The 19,071-nt window shown below is 50.7% G+C and overlaps 8 protein-coding genes across 8 annotated transcripts; 4 read left to right on the top strand and 4 right to left on the bottom strand.

The window, feature by feature from the left end:
• Window positions 1-331: 331 nt before the first annotated feature.
• On the top strand, window positions 332-2,764 carry GGS25DRAFT_506477 (uncharacterized protein). Its single transcript, XM_049262310.1, has one exon. The coding sequence runs from the start codon at window positions 936-938 to the stop codon at window positions 2,715-2,717; it is 1,782 nt and encodes a 593-aa protein (XP_049112892.1). The 5' UTR covers window positions 332-935; the 3' UTR covers window positions 2,718-2,764.
• Window positions 2,765-2,806: 42 nt separating this feature from the next.
• GGS25DRAFT_506476 (U3 small nucleolar RNA-associated protein 11) lies at window positions 2,807-4,477 on the bottom strand. The gene has a single exon (XM_049262309.1). The coding sequence runs from the start codon at window positions 4,247-4,249 to the stop codon at window positions 3,359-3,361; it is 891 nt and encodes a 296-aa protein (XP_049112891.1). The 5' UTR covers window positions 4,250-4,477; the 3' UTR covers window positions 2,807-3,358.
• Window positions 4,478-5,598: 1,121 nt separating this feature from the next.
• Window positions 5,599-6,520, bottom strand: GGS25DRAFT_444150 (uncharacterized protein). The gene has a single exon (XM_049258764.1). It carries the CDS (start codon window positions 6,408-6,410, stop codon window positions 5,967-5,969), a length of 444 nt encoding a protein of 147 aa, XP_049112890.1. The 5' UTR covers window positions 6,411-6,520; the 3' UTR covers window positions 5,599-5,966.
• Window positions 6,521-8,045: 1,525 nt separating this feature from the next.
• Window positions 8,046-9,349, top strand: GGS25DRAFT_506471 (uncharacterized protein). The gene has a single exon (XM_049262308.1). The coding sequence runs from the start codon at window positions 8,381-8,383 to the stop codon at window positions 8,636-8,638; it is 258 nt and encodes an 85-aa protein (XP_049112889.1). The 5' UTR covers window positions 8,046-8,380; the 3' UTR covers window positions 8,639-9,349.
• Window positions 9,350-9,774: 425 nt separating this feature from the next.
• Window positions 9,775-11,259, bottom strand: GGS25DRAFT_534514 (uncharacterized protein; the record flags this gene model as incomplete). The annotated part of the gene is made up of 3 exons (XM_049265777.1): window positions 9,775-10,676; window positions 10,766-11,093; window positions 11,157-11,259. 3 exons carry the CDS (start codon window positions 11,257-11,259, stop codon window positions 10,289-10,291), a joined length of 819 nt encoding a protein of 272 aa, XP_049112888.1. The 3' UTR covers window positions 9,775-10,288.
• Window positions 11,260-12,843: 1,584 nt separating this feature from the next.
• Window positions 12,844-15,600, top strand: GGS25DRAFT_506459 (FAD dependent oxidoreductase). Its single transcript, XM_049262307.1, has 4 exons — window positions 12,844-13,307; window positions 13,409-13,495; window positions 13,761-14,371; window positions 14,436-15,600. Exons 2-4 carry the CDS (start codon window positions 13,473-13,475, stop codon window positions 14,888-14,890), a joined length of 1,089 nt encoding a protein of 362 aa, XP_049112887.1. The 5' UTR covers window positions 12,844-13,307; window positions 13,409-13,472; the 3' UTR covers window positions 14,891-15,600.
• A 38-nt stretch (window positions 15,601-15,638) lies between these two features.
• Window positions 15,639-16,311, top strand: GGS25DRAFT_525264 (uncharacterized protein; the record flags this gene model as incomplete). Its single annotated transcript, XM_049264748.1, has 2 exons — window positions 15,639-16,039; window positions 16,155-16,311. The coding sequence occupies 2 exons, from the start codon at window positions 15,639-15,641 to the stop codon at window positions 16,309-16,311; spliced, it is 558 nt and encodes a 185-aa protein (XP_049112886.1).
• A 767-nt stretch (window positions 16,312-17,078) lies between these two features.
• On the bottom strand, window positions 17,079-19,045 carry GGS25DRAFT_506456 (uncharacterized protein). Its single transcript, XM_049262306.1, has one exon. The coding sequence runs from the start codon at window positions 18,819-18,821 to the stop codon at window positions 17,214-17,216; it is 1,608 nt and encodes a 535-aa protein (XP_049112885.1). The 5' UTR covers window positions 18,822-19,045; the 3' UTR covers window positions 17,079-17,213.
• Window positions 19,046-19,071: the final 26 nt, after the last annotated feature.

The following is a 19,071-nucleotide window of genomic DNA, read 5'->3' as shown; positions in this document are numbered from 1 at the left end:
TAACGATATTTGCTTGGCTCGAGATACTAGATCATTGATCTAACCTAAGATGCGTGACCTACCGTGAGATTGACAGGAGCCAATCTCTAAAAATCGACACGGTTGAGCCAACCCCCGCGCGCTTCAAATATCTTGGCTCTGTTTAGTTGCCGTTTTCGCTAGTTCAGGTCGTTCAGGTCCATAAGCTGGGCGGCTAACATGTGGTGTGATGTTCTATCTCATTGGTCCGCTTGTTTCTTTTCACCTGCGAGCAATTGTTCTATTTTGGGATGCACAAATCAGATCTGATTGTCTCCCCTCCTTCCTATCAATCATCAATTTTTCTTCAGGCACCTCGTCTAACATCCTAGCCACGGGTGCTTGCCGGACTGCAGACCTCTAAACCGACCCTTCTCCAGTGGCTGGTTGAGATGCCTCACCCCACCCCGAACGGCGTGCACAGCGCTTAACACAATAGTCTTGGTGCTTCACTACGTAGTAGCTCCGAGTTCATGCACACCATGTGAGTGGCATGCACACTATACGCACTACATGCACTATGGCTGTTGGTAGGTAGGTAGGTAGGCAGGCAGTATATACACCTTTTCGTGTCCTCCCTTGCTTCGCGATCCAACATGTTGAAGAAACTTTTCCATTTTTGCACCCTTGAATTTGTACCTCCTCTGTTGGTTGGTAATCGGGGCCGAATTTCGACCATTGAATTCCTAGCGAATTCCTTGTACACACACGGGTATGCACGATCGTGTCCAACCTCGCTGAATACTCTATTTTCTGCCCTACCAGGAACCTCGGGATCGCGCCCCTGCAGTGGGCTGCATTGGAGTGAATATTTCGACAAGTGCTCATGTTTCTACCCTCATTCATAAATAGAAACTTGGTGTTTTAGGCTATTCTTCGTTTGAGACGGAAGAAAAGAAATATATAGCTTCAAGACAATGCCGTCTAGTGGGCCTTCTGGAGGACTCTCCCTCTTCCCTAATACTAAGTCACCGCCGCGGAAGTCGACTCCTAAACCGCGCGCCGCCACTCCACAATCATATCGGGAGCAAGGCTCATCATTCGAGATGACGCCCCCGAGAAATGGACGGCATACACCAGAAGATCTGTCCGAATTCGTTATTGATGGTTCACCCTCTAGAGCTAACGAAGGTTTGGCTTCCAATAATCCATACTATTATCAGGCCCAGGCCGGGCCGTCAGTATCGAGGCCAGTTCCAGCGTCAGAGGTACCAATACGGACAGACACAGCGTTCTCAGGGACAAGCACGTTGGTGAGGAGTGAAAGTGGACGGTCACGAAATTCAATCGCCAAGAGACCCCTGGACGATTCATCGTCATCGCGGCCAGTGGCAGAACCAGGCATTCGCTCGATGTTCCCACAGTACGATCATACTCTACCGTTTGACCGTCAAGAGTACTACCCAACCCAAACAAGTCCAACTCACATCCCAAGGACTGTAATCAATAGGCAATCTCATATTCCCGAGAGTCGAAGCCCGCCAATGCTCAGTCCATTACGGAGCCCTATGAGCGTTAACTCGACGCAGCAGCGATGGCCTAGACGGCCTCAAGACCCTCCTGTAATTCCAGCAGTGAACACAACGGAGGAACTTCGCGACTTCTGGAAGGTAGCCAATGGATGGAAGGCTTCTGCATTAGAAGGGCGGTGTTTTTGCATGAAACTAATCCCAGAAAAGGACACGCCGATTTATAATCTAACATCATCTACCACACAACCACTCTATCACATGCGAGTAGATCCGACCTCTGCATCTGCTTATGTAACACTCAGCCGACACGACCCAAGTAAACCTTGCAAAGACAAAGATCCAGCCGCAAGCCCAAGGTCATCGGGTGGCTTTCTAGGAGCTCTCCGGGAGTCCGAGACAAAGTCGTGGCAAGAAGCTATGGTCACCACGCTAGAAGAGCCATCCCGTCGCTTACCGCCGAACGACGGCTTAGTCGCCCTTTTATATCCAAGCGCGGCGAGCAAGGTAGCATTAGATAGACCGGACGACATACAAGCCGTCATGGCAGCCGAAAGGGAATGCGCACGTTTGGTCTGGGACGAAGATATCCAGAACTACTTCTTAGTACACCCGGCGCTCGCAACACCGTTCTGTATCACGATAGAGCGCAACCCGACCTGGAGCCGCACGGAGTATACCGTCGAGCATATCGAGTCACCACACCACATCGCAAAGCTAACGCGGGACGGCACGGGCGAGGGGTGGATGGAGCTCGACACGCTGGTGGCCGGGCGCATCGACAGCTACTACATCCTCGACGTCGCCGTGTGTGCCCTCCTGCTCATCGCGAACATCGACGAGAGGAACGTGCTAGTCGAGCAGTTCGAGCCGCCGCCCCCCGCGCACCTGCGATCCTCAACCTCGAACCCGGACTTCCGCCGCAGCAGCAGCAGCCGGCTCAGCGGCAAGATCCTGGGCGTCAGCAGCAGCAGCAGCAAGAAGCAGAGCAGGAAGCGCGGCCGCATCGAGGAGCTGGAGCTCGATCTGGAGAGCCAGGCGAGCAGCCTGGGCGGCAAGCTGAACATCAAGGACAAAGACAAGGAGCGGCTCCCCGGGACGGCGCGCACGGTGCTCAAGCTTCTGGGCTTCGGGTTCAAGTGTGTGATCTGGGCGCTCACGCTGGCGTTCAAGGCGCTCATGGCGATTGTGGTCGGCTTGAGCAAGTGTTTGACGAGTGAAAAGCTTTAATTGGCGTTTTTTTTGGGGGGGAAAGGCGGGAGTAGGCTACAAGAAAGGGGGGGTGGGGGGATAGAATTGGATTGGATACCTACCTACTATGTAGGTTTGTAGGTTCATGGTTGAGGGTCTACGGAGATGGATATAATCTCAACGCCAGATACCTACCTACCTACCTATCTACCTAGTAGTCATATACCCCTTTTGGGTAGTCCATATTAATGCAGCAGGCGGGCCGTTTTTTTCTCTTCTTCGGCTTCATCCCAGACACTAGCGAAGGGATGTAATATAAGGTTGCGGGTACATATCAAACACGGCAACGGTGAGGGAGGCAGGCCTAGGTACATTACCGTTACTCAAGGCACTGCATGGATAATGGGCTCTTTGAGACTTGTATATGCTAAGAGTATATATTGGAAGGAAGGGGTGAAATCCCTTTCGGGATATCGCGTAGTTTAGCTAGCTCTAACAGGCCTAAGGCCCCTTTTCTCTCACCCTGGGGTGCCGAAACGCCATCTGCAATGAATAAAAGACTCAAGAACAAGCTCCATTGATTATCTCAGCCCTTCCACCTCCTTTTCAACTCCCACCTCTTTATTCTCTAATAATGGTTGGCCGTGACACATATATTTTCAATAAACAGGAGTAGATACTCATCGTTTCCGCTCCCGTACCTTGAACTTTTTGCCAGCCTTGGTCACGCCGTTCATAGACGTGATCCTCTTCCCCATCTTGGCTCGCTGCAGCTCCATCTGGTGCTCGGTGCGCGCGAGGACGCGCAGCTTCTTCCGCGCGTTCTGCAGGCGTCGCTGGAGCTTCGCGAGGAGCTTTGCCTGTTGTTCGGCGTGGTGGAGGAGTTCTTCTTGTGGCGTTGATGCTGGGGCTTTTTGGGAGTTCTTGGGGTTCTTGGGTGTTACGCCGTCTGGGGCGCTCTGTATATTACCGGAGGAGGAAGAGTCGTTGTCGTTGTCTTCTTCCTTCGAGTGTTTTTGTCGCAGTATCTCGTTCTGCTCGTCCGCGTCCGACGCAAACACTATCTTCTTCGCCTGCGCCTTGTTCGCCGGCCGCAAGCCAGCCTCTCCCATTTCCTCATCCTCGTCCTCGTCCTCATCCTCAGCTTCCACCTCCTCCAAACTCCCCCCCAACCCAACAACCCTCTCCTCGAGCCCCTTCACCTCCTTCGCCACCCTCGTCCTCACCGTACGCACATACCCCACATCCTGCGTCTTCAGCAGCCTCACCGTGTCCATATCCAGCACCTTCCCAGTTCCTCGATCCCCATCGACCGTCCCCGTCCAGCTTTTCCCCTTGGAGAGGCGGTCGCCGGGCCCTTTCCGCGACATCATGCCGAAGTAGAACTCGTCCTCGTTGCGGTCGGCGGCTTTGGCGCGCAGGGCGCGCAGCTGCGCTTTCTTCTTGTTGAAGTCCTTGGCGCGGAGGGAGTAGTCCTTGTGTTTTTCGAGGAGCCCGAGCTTGGAGCGCTCGAGGGGCTGCGCGCGCTCGCGGTGCACGCGCCGCTGCACGGCGTTGCGGATGGAGGACATGGCTGGTGGTTGTTGGCGATGCGATCTGTTGGTGATGTGGTGGTTTGGGATTGAACTGGTGGTTGTGGGAGAGGTTGCAAGTGAAATTTGTTGTGTTCTGGTCGAGGTGACGTGTGAGTACCTAGTACCGGGTATTGGAGTAGGTACTTAGTAATTATGATGATTGAAGTAGGTGTCGTTGTTGCTGTTGTTGTCGTTGTTAGTGGGGGATTGTCAGTTCAAAGTTCGTTCGTGATGGTTGACGATGGAAATTTTTAGTGGAGCCATTCCATGATAAGATAAGGATAAGTGGGTCTGCAATTAACAATTAATTAATTGGAGTTGATGAGATAACTATTCGTACCACCAGTGACATATGTGTACATTACTACATGTAGACCGCCTATACAACTTTTACAACTTTTCCTTTTTTTTTAGACTCCTGCCTCATGCTTCTCTAATGAATCTCTATGACATACATACATATACTTCATGTAGTATTACCAGACTCCAGCATATGTACAGACCTAACCTACATACATAGTAGTACTGCATAACCCACAACACCTAAATTTAACCCTCTTCAGCAGTTCAGCTCATTCGTGTTATGTACGAAGTACCACCTAGTAGGCTAACATCTTCCAAACATCTTCTTATTTGTCGTGCTTTGTACCTACATCTTACGGTGTGATGAAAGTCAAGTAAATGTTAGGTCTTTGCTCATATGCGCTGTCAACTTTGCCTCAGCGCAGGTCAACCCAACAATTGCAACGTTACACGCCTTTACCTAGGTGGATTGGTGTCTACACAGGTACTATTGTGCATTGTCAGCAGGTCGGTAAGTGTCGTGATGTTTGGGATATATTCAGAATATACACTCTGATTAGTCCTATGACACCGGTGACTGTCTGTCAGACTGTCTGGCTTCAGCGAAAGCAAAAAGTTGGGTATCATCTTGGAAGAAGCTTACAGGGTTTAGACCTCCTGGGCTTTCTCTTATAGACCTGAAATGCATCATACCAGGCACTGAACCCAACCGGGCACTTTTTTGCAACCCGGGGCGTACTACTATGCAGGTTGCTGACGGCTATCTATAGGAGATCTCCTTATCCCACGGACGCGAATGGACAGAAACGAAATTTCGGCACAGGCAGAAGAAGAATTCTCGGGGGATATTATAAGATGCATCATTTTATTAAGGGTGGAAAGACGCATACTACCTTACTACCTTAAGCAGGCAAGGCAATGATGGAATGGCCAATAAGCCGTAACTATTCATCATTCGGATCTTCTTCAAGATTACATGGACTCGTAATATGTGATTCCCATACATCTCTCTCTATCACCAACCCCCAATTTACTTGTTGTAAGTAATATCCGTACCAACGAAGGAAACCCAATTCTATGCAGTATGCAGTGTGTCGTCGTCAGTCATTAGACCAGCTCATAAATCATTACTCGTTCCCTTTCCAAATACAGTATCCCAAATTTCCCTCCCATCATAAAATTCCCGTTTTTTTCCCATGCAGTTCGTACATTTAATTTTGTTTTTCTTGTTTGTTTTAACTTTTTTCAGCTTTGATGTTTTTATGACTTTTTTGATTTTTGCTTCTGTTTTTCGTTTTTCGCCATTGTCCTATTACCGGTGAGTTGTCAAGTTCCTTAACAAATAAAGGGGGGAGTGAGATTGGGGATTGGTTAAAAAAAAAAAAACATACCTCCTACAAAACAGTGCTTGTCATGGTTCCACATAGAACGTATCGCTCTCCAGGTCTCTGACGTGTTCCACCACGGCGCTCCCGTCGTCCCTGTGCGCCGGGGCGCTGTAGATCTGGACCCGGAGGAAGAAGCAGCCGGTGGAGTTGACACGGACGGGGTTGAACTCGATCGAGTGGTACTGGCGGCCGCTGCTGCTGCGCCCCGGCTCCGACTTCCAATTCCCTACCAGGTTGCCCTCCAGCAGCGCCGCCGACCCGTTGAATCCCGAGGTCTCGCCGCCGCCCAGGGGCACGCGGACCAGCGTCACCGCGGCGAATCCGCCGTTGTGGTCGTTGGCGGGCGCCTTGATCTTCACGAAAAAGTCCACGCCGACGCGCACGTGGGTCGGCGGTGAGTAGCTGAATGTGGCCCTCGAAGCTTGTCCCGACACCGACATCTTCACGGGCTTGCGAATTCTCGGCATTGCAGCAATTCGCGACTATGGAGAGTCGCTGCTGTGTTGGTGGTGATTGTTGTTGTTGTTGTTGTTGTTGTTGTTTTTGTGTTTGGTGTGATAAAATGGGGGAAGGGGATGAGGAATTGAGCAAAGAATACAAAGGCTGAAAAAGTATTTGTGTGAAATTCTTGCTTTTGGGCTCTGAAATCTAGACTTGGAATGAAAGAAGGAGAGAGAAAATAAAATATATGAGCAAAATAGGCAAACCTATATATCCTACCTATCTACCTAGGTATGTGTGCGGCTGTTGTTTGAGATGCCTTCGATTCCCATCTTTTGTTCAACAAGCATGTTTTCCCATATCGGTGGGCTACCAAGTGCCAGCACTGGAGTCCATTTTCCTTGATTTCCATGCCCAAACTTTCTGCATAACGAAATAATTAGGCGTGATATTCAGCAATGCTTGACGAGTTTTCTTTTTTGCACAGTTAGATAGCCACGTTGTTGTTGTTCCCATGGCGCTGTTGGCGAGGCGTACGATTCGTGCCACGACAAATCGGCACCCACGCGTTGCAAGGACTCCAGTAGGCTGGGTCGAATAGATCTGGGAAATCTTTTTTATAAACCTACTCTCGAGTGTTCCTCTATAAGATGCGTAGAGGTGGCGTAGGTGATGCTCAAATCGGTCATAGCTGCTTAATATAGAATACCTGAATCGGCAAGCTGTAGGCATCGGCGTGGTAGGTCTCTGTGTTATCATTCACATTACTTGCAATGCGGGCTACGTAGGTGACAGGAACTCGTATTACAGTAGAGCCTCGTCTATGAGTAACCACTTTTGCATGGAGTGGTAGGCAGATAGGTGTCCTAGATAGGTATGTACGTATATTGCACTGAGATACATACCAGATGCCAACTTGAATTATCCAGGTTTGATTAGGTACGTATGTAGTACTTCTCTGGTGCTTACTAAGTAACTAAGTACTTGGCTCAATGATATCAAGATATTCCGGCTATTGTTAGGGGTTCTTTTTGTTAGGAGATGTATCAACTACAGTACTGTGTCTACCGGCAATTACCAAATTTCAGGGTAGCAATTCCCATCGAGATCTATGTTCAAGCCTAGTTCTTATTAGCAAGATCACTTTTCTATTTACGTACTGGTGTTAAAGATTGGTAGGAGTAGGCAGAACTGTTCGACACCCAAGCTGAACCCCTAAATATAGCAACACGTTGCTCATGCGGTGCGGTCCCCTGGAAACTCCCCCGACCAAAGGAATGGTTTTTGGTAAGTACTAGGTAAAAGTACCTAGGTAAGTAGGTCAAATCGGAAAGAAAACCCTAAGATAAATGGAATAAAATAGCCAGTAGGTCTGGCAGAAGTGGGCAAAAAAAAGAGAGAGAAAAAAGGGTAGGAATTAAAAGAGAAGGGCGAATAATAGAATATTCCAATTGGAAAATCATTGTGAAATGTGGGTTTAAGGTTTAAGCATATATTTTATAAACTGTCACTGGTCAATACTTCGCCCATCAATGCTTAGCTTTGGGGCCCGGGAGTGAATCGCCGGGAACAGAAGAATCGTATAGAATCACTACCCCCCTTAAACTATTAATATCCATATCATGCTTAGGTATCCAATAGCGTTCCAACAAGGGAGTGCTATCAGGCTAAGGGGGTGAAGAGCTTTGTCCATTTGGGACCCATCGTGAATTTGTAAATTTTTTGGTTGAGCCGATTTACATGAGCATACCTGTGAAAGGTACAAGTTGTGCCATCCAGACCCAGGGACTGGTATCTAAACTGAGCTTGAAAGCACACAGCTTTCTCTCTTAATACCACGATTAAACTTACAATCCCTAGATAATCCTTGAATTCTAATGGACTGTCATGTCTCATCATACTTGGTCAAAATTTATTGCCTCCTGTATGTAAGGCTCTGTCTCCATTCCCAGAACATCCAAGCCCAACGCTGTCCCCAATATCTACGGTTATAGATATGCACGCTTCCTCCTTGGCAGGTCTCACTTTCAACACGTTGATACAACCCTTTTTGTTGAGACATTGTGTTTTGTCTTTCCTTTTCAACCTTTCAGTCGCTTTGAACGAATTTCGAAAGCCTACTGCTCCATCGTGGCAAGTTCCCCGAGACGGCCGTGGTGGTCAGCCGACAGACCCGACTGCATCGGCTAGAGCCTCCCGGTTCGCTTGGGACCCGATCTACCGTCCAGTTTCCACATGTTCCTACGCACGATGAACAACCACACACAATGACGGGAATATTTGGCATCATCAGCCGCCATCTTTGAGCTATTCATATCTTGACTGTGTTTGATACCAACAACGGCTTAACCTAAGCATATCTACCATCGTTGTTTAGAAAGCGAGCAAGCCAAGCACTTCCATCCACGTCGATCCAAACCGAACCAACTTTGCCTCCATCCTCCCTCCATAATTCCTCATAGGTTCTATATGCTGGGATGCATTTATTAAAAAGTTTGGACATCAGTCAGGTGGCCCCCCCTTTTCGTCGTCGGGCTCCAGGGTCCTTTGTGAGGCTCTTGAGGCCAAATATAGGAGTGGATACGAGACGAATGAACCCTTTTTAAGATCCATGGAGGCCTAGAACATATTGTTGGTCTGGACGTTTACAAGGGGCCATATCTCCGCTCCGTCTGGCTGGGCCGTGGAGCCTTTCAGTTGCTGTCAACCGAACACATGACCGTGGTGATCCATGTGTCGTTACGCTCGTTATCAAGACTTCAGGAGGTGGCTTCTATGGCTGTCAGGCGCATTTGACCAGTGTCTATGAGAGCAAGTTGAAGTTGGGGGGCAAAAGATATCAGTGAAGACTTGTCGTAGTCAATGACTCAGAAGGAAGTGTCTTTTCTAGGCATTTTTTCTTGGAATAACAATGAACATTATTTGTGTACCTAATAGGTATGCGCCCAGCAAGTTTATCCTCCCCCGAAATACATCTGTTTAGAAAATTCTCGATCACTGTGTCAATGAGAAAGTAGTCATCACCTCACCCCTTAATAGATATCAGCATATCATTGTTTCTATCGACAACACTACGGTTACTAAGCATACAATCACAATATTCCCCCCTTGGACAAACTCCTTTCCAACCAACACACATGCCTACCTAGGTTAGGTACCTAGATAGTCTGTCTTTGCGAAGACAATTTCCCAAGCACGAACGTCTCTCAAGCGATGAAATAACCTCCCAAGATTTATCTCCTCGAAATCTGCCACGACGAAACCAAAACGTGTCGCAATAAGTTTGTCGCTGCCCCAAATAACTACAACTCTTCGCGGGCAACTACACTTACCCACTATGCATACCAACGACACTCTACAGGTATATACGGAGAGGGGAGTGGGGGGGGGACATATCTGACGGGGCTAGTTCAGAAACACTCCATTATACATCATTATCTAGAATAATGTGATAACTAACCCTTATTATAGCATGTTACTGATAGCTACCTAGGTACACAGCCTAGGTAGATATTCAATTCGCTTTTTAGGTAGTATCGAATCCCAAAACAGGGTGAACATCGAAAAACCCATTTCACGGCGTTGCTTCGCGATCAAGACATGCTCTACACCTCTACACAGCACGCAAAACCAAGCACAAACACTCTCATCCTCACAAGCACGAAGAACACCGCGTCTGTCCAAAAGTAAAACGATGGCTTCCCATCCATTCCGATAAACCTAGTTCATCAAAAGAAAAATAATACGTTGAGCTAGCTACCCATCTAACCTAGATACCTATACCACAACCTACCCAATATCGAATTGAATACATACACACATAACCCTATACCGATAAAAAAAAAAGATCACCTCCCTTCCCAAACCGCTTGCCGCACAATACCCGTTACCGACCACATCACCTCTACGCCGTAGCCGTCGGCGGGGGCACCGTGACCACGACCGTCGTCGTCCCGGGGACCGCATCGACGCCGTTGAACAGCGGGAGCGTGATGGTGGCGCCAGCTTGGACCGTGGTGTCGAGGAGCGTCGGGCCCGCGGCCACTGCCTCTGCGTCTGCTGGTGCCGGTGTGGGTGCCGGCGCAGCAGCATCTACCGCGGGGGCCGCCACGGCAGGGGGGGCGGCGGCGGCGGGAGGGGCGGCAGCGGCGTCTTTGACGGGGGCGGGGACGAAGGCGGCGGCTTCGAGGGGGATGGAGGCGACGGTGCCGCCGGAGACGGCGGAGCCGTCGCCGCTCTTGGTGGTGGCCATCGAGCCCTTGACGTAGTTGACGATTTGTTGGTCGTCGACGCTGGGGGGTTTGTTAGTTTTGGCCTTTGCACATGCATACAACCTAGGTATACTTAGGAAAAGGAGGAGGGAATAAGGGGGAAGACTCACGGATTCACGACCATGACCTGACCGTTCTGGCAGTGGGGGCCGGTGGCGCAGTAGAGGAACAGGGTGTCGGCCTTGGTGATGGGCATGTTGAAGGTGCCGACGGTGGTCTGGCCGTCGACGAAGGGGATGTGGCCGCTGTGAATGGCGGTCGGGTCGTTGAGCTGCAGCGGCTGGCACGGGTTGTTGTCGGTGCTCTGCGTCACGGTGTGGTTCCCGTTGCTGAACTGGAACTGGATGATGTCGCCCACCGCGGCCGTCACCGTGTTCGGCACGAACGTGTCTTGCGGGCCGCCGACCACTACGGGGATTATCCTGTTCGCGGCTTGGACTGTTTTGTACGTTAGTGTTGGGTGCTAGGTAAGGTAGACCTCTGAATGGGGTTGGCACATACTCTTGAAGTCGTCACCGATAGCAGCATCTTGTCTTCTGAACATCCGCGATGGTAGCGCGCTTACAGATGCGGCGAGGAGAACGGAACTGGTGAGGAATAACATCTTTTCTGCTGGGGGAAGTCTAGGGACTGTGGTATATATGAATAACGAGTGGATAGCGCAACGAATTATGAATACTTGGACTCTGATATTAGATTAAGCGCAAAAAAGATTATAAGACCGTTCAACGGCTATCTGCTCACTAGGAGGTATGGTAGGAAAAGAATGGAATAGTTGGAGAAAAAAAGTATTCAACCAAAATCAAGAGTAAAGACTACGGCACAGGATTCGGGGCGCGACATGCTCATATATCTCTGGTATACCAAGAGAATGCCTCTCTTAGCCTCACCCTTTAGTTCAGGAACAATCTTGACAGTCACAGCAAGTCTAGGCGTGACAGGACTTCCATGCCACCGCTAAGTGGAGTATCAGAGTCCCCTTTATCTTGTCTGATCAAAGCGTTTCGTGCCTTTCTAAACCCATACGGGAAAGGGCAATGTGGGAGGGCATACGAATCTGGGTGTTAGAGGCTAGGACTGAATACGGTCGATCCTAGGTAGATATACTAGATACACCAAGGCCGCCGAGGCGATCAAAGCCGAAATGCGTACCAGGTATACAGCACTAGGTAGGTAAACCTTGGGGAAGGGTAGCTAGATAGAGCGAAAACGTGGTTCGACAGCCCCCCACTTCATTCGCGATGTGAGGCTCCTTGACAGCTTGGCCCACGAATCTGCGGTCCTCGTTTCTCACGGCGCGGCCTAATGCAGCTCGCTTGGCGGGTTAGGTATCTCCCCTGGCAGGAGATCCCGCTGGATCAACAATTAATAGTAACTACCTAGAAGCACATCACAAAAAGATTTCCCACGATGGCTGCGCAGATCCACAAAGCTGTCGTAATCTCTTCTGTGATGTGAGACATGGGATAAAAAGACAAATCCCGAGAAGAAGTTGGAGGTTCTGCGAATCAAAAAACGAAGATGCAGGAACTCGTCGGGTCGTCTTGGCAGCTTGGCGTGCCTTGGCTGAAGGTGTAAGTTGTTTCAAATGGACTTCATATGTTCCGTGTGAGCCACTGTGAGGCAGTGGTAGTGCGTGTTAGCGGCAGTTGGTGATGGGAATGCAATGTTGTCGGCGCCTAGGTTTAGCTGTGAACAGGTTAAATTATTGAAGAGTTCATTACAAATCAGTCTTGGGTTTTTCTTTCTGTCTTCTTTTTTTTTATTTCGGAGATATCGTGATACCAAGACCCCTGAATTCATTGGCCACCATATGTATGTACATGTACCTACCCACATACATAGATAGTAAGTATGTATATGAACCCAGCGATGTCCAATATTAAAAGCACTTGCATATAGTTAATAATACCTAGGTTCTTAGTAGGTAGGTATTTGGATATTACTAATAAAAGACTAAAGTTGGGCTTTACGAAGTATAAAATATCTCTTGAGTGTTTGTTGGTAAATAACTTATACGCCGTATAGTAAATACAATATCACACGATAGTAAACAAAGATACAAAAATTGGACAAACGAGATTCCAAAGAAAAGGACTTGGAGATTTGGATTTTTTAGCAAATCGGGTCCATTACAGCCCCAATTTATCCTAATAATTCTCCGATTCTCGCAAGTGCCGCACCCAAGCTGAGCTTTTGCCGCATTCAACCCAAAACAATTCAATTCAATTCATTTTCTGTCCATTTTGCTTTGCTTTTTTTTGTGACCAAAATAGAACGAATCAACATCATTTGTAATCCAAACCCATTTCCTTATCCCATCCCATCCCATCATCCCGTGCTCGAATTACTACTATATCGTAGCTTTGGATCCTTGAATTCCCATTATTGACCCCTAAAATCCTTGAAAAATATATTTGTATAAAGAACAAGGGAAGGGAAGAAAAAGAAAGACAGAAAGACAGAAAGACATACAGACAGACAGACAGACAGACAGACAGACAGAAACAAGTAAAATTGGTTTAAATTGGGTATCCAGTACCAGTACCAGTACCAATACCCATACCCATACCTATTACCAGTACCAGTATCCGTACCTATGATATATTCGTAAACACCGACGAAAACAACTTCGTCATAGGTGTCTACTAAGTAGGTAGGGCCCGTATCTCATACCCGCAACCCGCAACGCTCCCGGGGCTAATCTCTTGTTGAGACATAGTCGAAGCTTACCTTACCTTTACCTTACATAGTACAATACAACGACATACCTAGTAGTACAGCCATCAGCCTATCGACGCTCAATTCTTCTTCGCTATGCCACACATAGTCGTGCTAGGGTACATACAAATCTCACCGTCACCCACACCCACACCACATTACCACACACACTCGACCCCGCCACCACCCCCTCCCCTCCTCCCCCCTCCTCCTTGTTCCCCTTTTCGTCCTTCACTGCATACACGTTTCTATGAAACCCAAGAACAACCTACACAAAAATACGAGAAACAAAATCATAATACCTACCTAATAATAATTTATAAAACGCAAAACCAAAAAAAAAAACCTAGACTAACGTTTACCCTAACCTTTCCTCTTCGACAGCGCCGGAGTCATCGGCCTTAGCTCCGCCCTGCGGGTCCAAGCCCAGGGGCATGCCGTGACCATCGTGGCGCGGGACTTCCCGTCGGGGTCCGAGATCATCGACGCGCAGAACCAGATCAACTACACGTCGCCGTGGGGCGGCGCCCACAACCGGCTGGTGCCGCCGACCAACGCCGCCGAGGACCGCGAGCACGGCATGAGCGTCCGCACCTTCGACTACATGTACGCCATCCAGGCCCGCTACCCCGAGGCCGGCATCACCCTCATGAAGGGCATAGAGTACATCGAGAACCCCAGCGACGCCTACCGCTCCCTCACCGAGGAAAAGGCCCGCAAGCAGCTCGGCATGCTCGGCTTCAAGCTGCTGAGCCGACGGGACCTCCCCCAGGGCGTCAACTGGGGCTGCGAGTACGACACCTGGTGCGTCAATCCCATGGTCTACTGCAGCTTTCTCCTGCGCCGCTTCGCCATTCTTGGGGGTAGCGTCCTGCGCAGGGAGGTAAGAGACCCGAGGGAAGTCTTCTCCTGGGATTTCGAGGCGGGGCCCGTGGACGTGCTGATTAATGCGTCGGGGAATGGATTTGGGGACGAGAATATGTTTATTACGAGAGGTAAGCTTGGTGTCCTTAACGGGGCGCTTTGTTTGGATTGTTCAAGACCTAACACTGGGGATAGGTCAAACCTGCCTCGTGGCGAACCCATGCTCCGTAACGGTGACGCGGCAAAACGCAGACGGCTCGTGGACGTTCTGCGTGCCGCGCGGGTTCGACGGCGGCACCATCATCGGCGGGACCAAGGAGCCGGACAACTGGGACCCGAACCCGTCGATCGAGGTGCGCAAGGAGCTGCTGCGCAAGTTCGCGGCCACGTACCCGCAGATCCTCGACCGCAACGGCAACTTCACCGTCATGAAGGACGTCGTCGGGCGGCGCCCCACCCGCAAGGGCGGCATGCGCGTCGAGAACGAGACGGTCGACGGCGACAAGCGCATCATCCACGCGTACGGCCTCGGCGGCCGCGGGTACGAGCTGAGCTGGGGCTTGGCGGACGTCGTCGCCCAGCTGCTGGACGAGCATCTGAACGGCACCTCGGCGCCGCCGTACGTCTCGGAAAGCAAGTCCAAACTTTGATACCCCCCCCCTACCTACCTACCTATTACCTAGCGAATAAGCGAATGCAACGAACGAGAAATGGGGTGGGTATTGCTTGAATGGAAACTTTCAACATGTATGATGATGACGATGACGAAGATGAGGATGAAGAAGAAAGTGAGGGAGGGAGTGGGAGTGGTCACAAATCCTGTATATCTACCCAACCGTTTCCTAGATAGCAAATTCAGTCGGGGCCTTTTGAAAGGTGATCAATACTTATTCATGGAACTGGAACCAAGACTCGTTGACTTACTTACTAGAGAAGGGGCGAGTGCGTACCGAATAATCTGGGATTCACATGAGATGAATCAAGCAACTATACCTGACCCTAGTACGCAGTGGAAGGAGTGATGCGATTGTAGGCTCTATTTGCCTCTACGTACTTCTAATGAATCACGTCTATTTTCCAGCCTTAGAGAAAAATCTTGTCACCCAACTTTACTCACCAAACAAGCAAGTGTGCTCGGAAGCAGCCAAGGCAATATGTACCTATAAAATGCGCCGAAACAGCAGTCGAAGGAGAACCCCCGAATCTCCTACCTACATCCTCACCAAGCAAGCCGGCATCAAGTCATACCTACCTATTATCTCTAACAATTCCCGCAAAACCTACCTACCTACCTAGATACATCTCCCACTCAACTCCGACAAACCAACTAACCTTAGGTACCTACCAACCTACCTACCTACCTACCTATCCAGCACACCACCGCTCAACCTTCGCACAATGGACCCCCAACAACAATCCCACGCCGCGCGCACCTCCGCCGAAGCCGCGAAGCTGACGTCCGCCGCGCACGCCGCGCGCGCCGCCGGCCACTTCCAGGAAGCCGTCGACCTGCAGCAGGAGGCGCTGCGGCGCGAGCTGACGGCGCACGACCCGTGCTCACCGACGATCGCGGCGCGGCACCACCAGCTCGGGCTCGCGTGCCACGAGGCGCGGCAGCTCGAGGCGGCGGGCCGCGCGCTGGAGACGGCGCTGCGCATACGCGAGAGACAGCGCGGGGGCGCGGAGGACGTGGTGAGGGTGCGCGAGGCGCTGGCGAGGCTGAGGGAGGCGGAGGGGAGGTTTGGGGAGGCGAGGAGGGTCAGGGTTGAAGAGGAGGGCGCGATGGGGTGTAGTTATCTGTGGGTGAGTTGGACGCCCTGCCTGCCTACCTATATACACAGGCATCTACATTACTATATAGGTACCTCTCTAGTTTGGGAGGATTCATGCTAACTAGGTGTGCTTCTAAAACAGTGTCCCGGGCCACTGGTGCGCCGCCGTTCCGAACTCACGCCTTGCCCCAAGTGCAACGCAGCCTTCTATTGCTGCGAGCGGTGTCGTGATGAGGACAGGTATAAGCGGCACGGGGTGCTTTGCAGAGCTAACAGAGTCCAGGAGCGCTGTAGCGTGATGTGAGGCACCAGAGCCGATCGATACTATGAGAACTGTTGTAGTAGGGAGTTAGGGGGTGGAGTTATAGGAGATGTATTGTACAGAAGGCAAGGGATATAGCACGGGGGGTGCTTTCTTAGAAGAGAGCGATTCTAGTTTGATTTCAATTTCAGCATATGAGTACTACATGCACCATCGTGACTTAAGAAAACTATACCTATATTTGCCACTTATAGACTCATACGTGCCCAAGTGGGTTTCTCACGGGCCTTAGTTGCTACTCATGGTTTTTGTCAGCATTTATTCTTATTTCTTCGCCCGTGTGAAAGGATAGCCATCTGACCAAAGCTGTGAATCGTCTACCTAATCTGAATAGACCAAGGCTACGTGATTATCAAAAACCCGAACTGTCATTGTTTTTCCACATCCCCTTAGCTGAGCAAGACGGCATGTGAGTTCCGTATTGAACAAGGGGATTATCTCCATATTCATTGTCATCGATGACACAAACTATCACACCTAGGCAGCTAACCGTCATACTGATCATCATAGCTTTCCACGTATCGAGTAGGCCGAGGACATACCTGCCTAGGTACATACCTGGACAGGTAAACAGGACTTATAAAGTAGGGAATCATGAGGTCGAATATAATGCGGAAGAACCGGTTACCAGCCCAAGTAAACGACTCTGCTCGAGTAAGAAATAAACAAATCATCTTCACAAGATGCCTAATAGCCTCAGATCATTAATTCAAAGTCGAGCGTGCCATCTATTCATCGATAATCTACCCCCGCTCTAAGCCATTTCCATGCAATTCATAATTCTACCTAATGCTACAAAGCCCCCCCCTTCCCTCCCCTAGGGCACCCCAACTATCTACCTCACCTTAGCCATACCACACCACAACACCACAACACCCCTCAAACCAAAAACGTCCAAAAACTAGGATACACAAACTCCTCCTCAAAGATCCTCCTAACCTGCTCCAGCACAAACTTCTCCACCTTCCCCACATTCTTCAAGCTCTGCTTCGAGCCCTCCCGTTGCCCGATCTCGCTCTCGACCCTGACCTCCTGCAGCAAGCTGCCCAGCCTGCCCCTATGATGCTGCTGTAAGCCGGGATTCGTGCTCGTCGCCGTGCTGGGGCGGTTATCGCCCATGCCATCTTCGTCCTCGTGCTCATCCTCGTTCTTGTCATCGCCCTCGTCGTCACGACCCACGGCCGCGAGCGCGTCCTCGGGGCTCAGGAAGCAGAAGTGCACGCGCTTCCGGATATACGCCACCACACCGACGCCATCGAACGTGAGACCTGTGATGTTGAGCTTGACGGGTATCCCGACGAAGCTGGGCATCGGGTAGTCGAGCAGTATCTCCGCCGTCAGCATGAGCTTGACGTCGCCCGTGTACTTGATGCGGAACACGGCCTGCAGGTCGTCCACCTTGGGCTCCCGGAACTTTTTCGGCTCTTCTTCTTCTTCGTCGTCGTCTATTTGCACGTACTCCTCCTCGTTTGCTCCTCTAGAGTTGGACGTGGGCCCGCCCGCGTGGCCGAAGCGATCGCTGAATCCCCGGAACCCCGTGAGAGGCGAAGGTAAAGGCCCGGACATGTCTCGGGTGGGCGGCCGTGATGCACCCGCAGACGTCGGCGCGAGAGTCGACACGCTATGTTTCTCTCGGAGCGGGTGTTGCGCGGGTGCGAGGGAGGCCGAAGCCACGGCCGGGGTTGGCGGGGGGTCTGTAACGGAGGTTGAGCTTTGCGACGGTTGCCTGCTGTGCTCACGATCGCGACTTCGGCTTCGGGTAGGAGGCTCCTGATACCGCCCGGGTAAGGGTGAATGCGAAACTCCCATATCGAGCCAGCCGTTCAGATGCTGGGCTCCCGCGACGGCAGCCAATGGCGTCTGTGTGCCGGACCAACCGGTAGCCAACTTGGATTGGAAATAGTGCATGTTCGCGGTGCCGCCGGGAACGCCGGGGGTCGAGACGCCAAGTCCGAGAAAAGGGTTACCCAGGTCCGGGGTTCCAGGAGCGCTTCGTAGGCCTGCGATGTGGATATGCGGGGGATTTAGACCCTCGGGGACATACCCAGGATCTCCACTCCCATTGCCACTACCACTTCTACCCCTACGTCCATTTCCGCCTCTTCCCTCCAATCTCCGGATCTGGTCTGCTCTCCTCCGACGTTCCGCAGCCCTAATAGCGTCGGACACATCATCTGCGTGACCATACCCTTGTACTCCTCTATCCTGCTCATGCTCCTCCTCCTCTTCATCCTCCTCATCATCGTCGTCACCATCGTCTACATCAGGATTTTCCTCGTAGAAGTCTGGCAGCGGATCGCATATATCCTTCAAGACGACACTAGGCGGTATAGTGCCGAATTCAAAGTTGTGCACGGTGACGGATTTGATGAAACGAGGCAGGGGGACAGATTGGAATTTGACGTGGATGAAGTCGCGGATGTGCTCGGCGAGTGCGGCGCCGTCCGGACCTCCCGTCAGGGTTTCCCAGTTCAGGTCTATTGACATGATGATATTTCCAGGTTCCAGGGCTTGGCTTCAGTAGCGGTGTATATGGATTATATGATGATACTCCAATATTCCCCTCATCTTAATTCAATACCGTTGACAGATGAGTGTATACATAGTACCCAGTATTCGTAGCTTCATTCTACTTGAGAGTTGTAGACTTCTTGTCCGTTGCACGTGTTTCCTTGTTTTTATTGGGGATGAACAATGGAGTAGGTTAGTGACATGGAGCCCAGGGCTGTCCAGGGCT

Source organism: Hypoxylon fragiforme, assembly GCF_022984875.1.
Source record: "Hypoxylon fragiforme strain CBS 206.31 chromosome Unknown GGS25scaffold_9, whole genome shotgun sequence".
In the NCBI taxonomy this organism is placed as follows: Eukaryota; Fungi; Ascomycota; class Sordariomycetes; order Xylariales; family Hypoxylaceae; genus Hypoxylon; species Hypoxylon fragiforme.
This window is presented reverse-complemented; position numbering and strand designations above follow the sequence as displayed.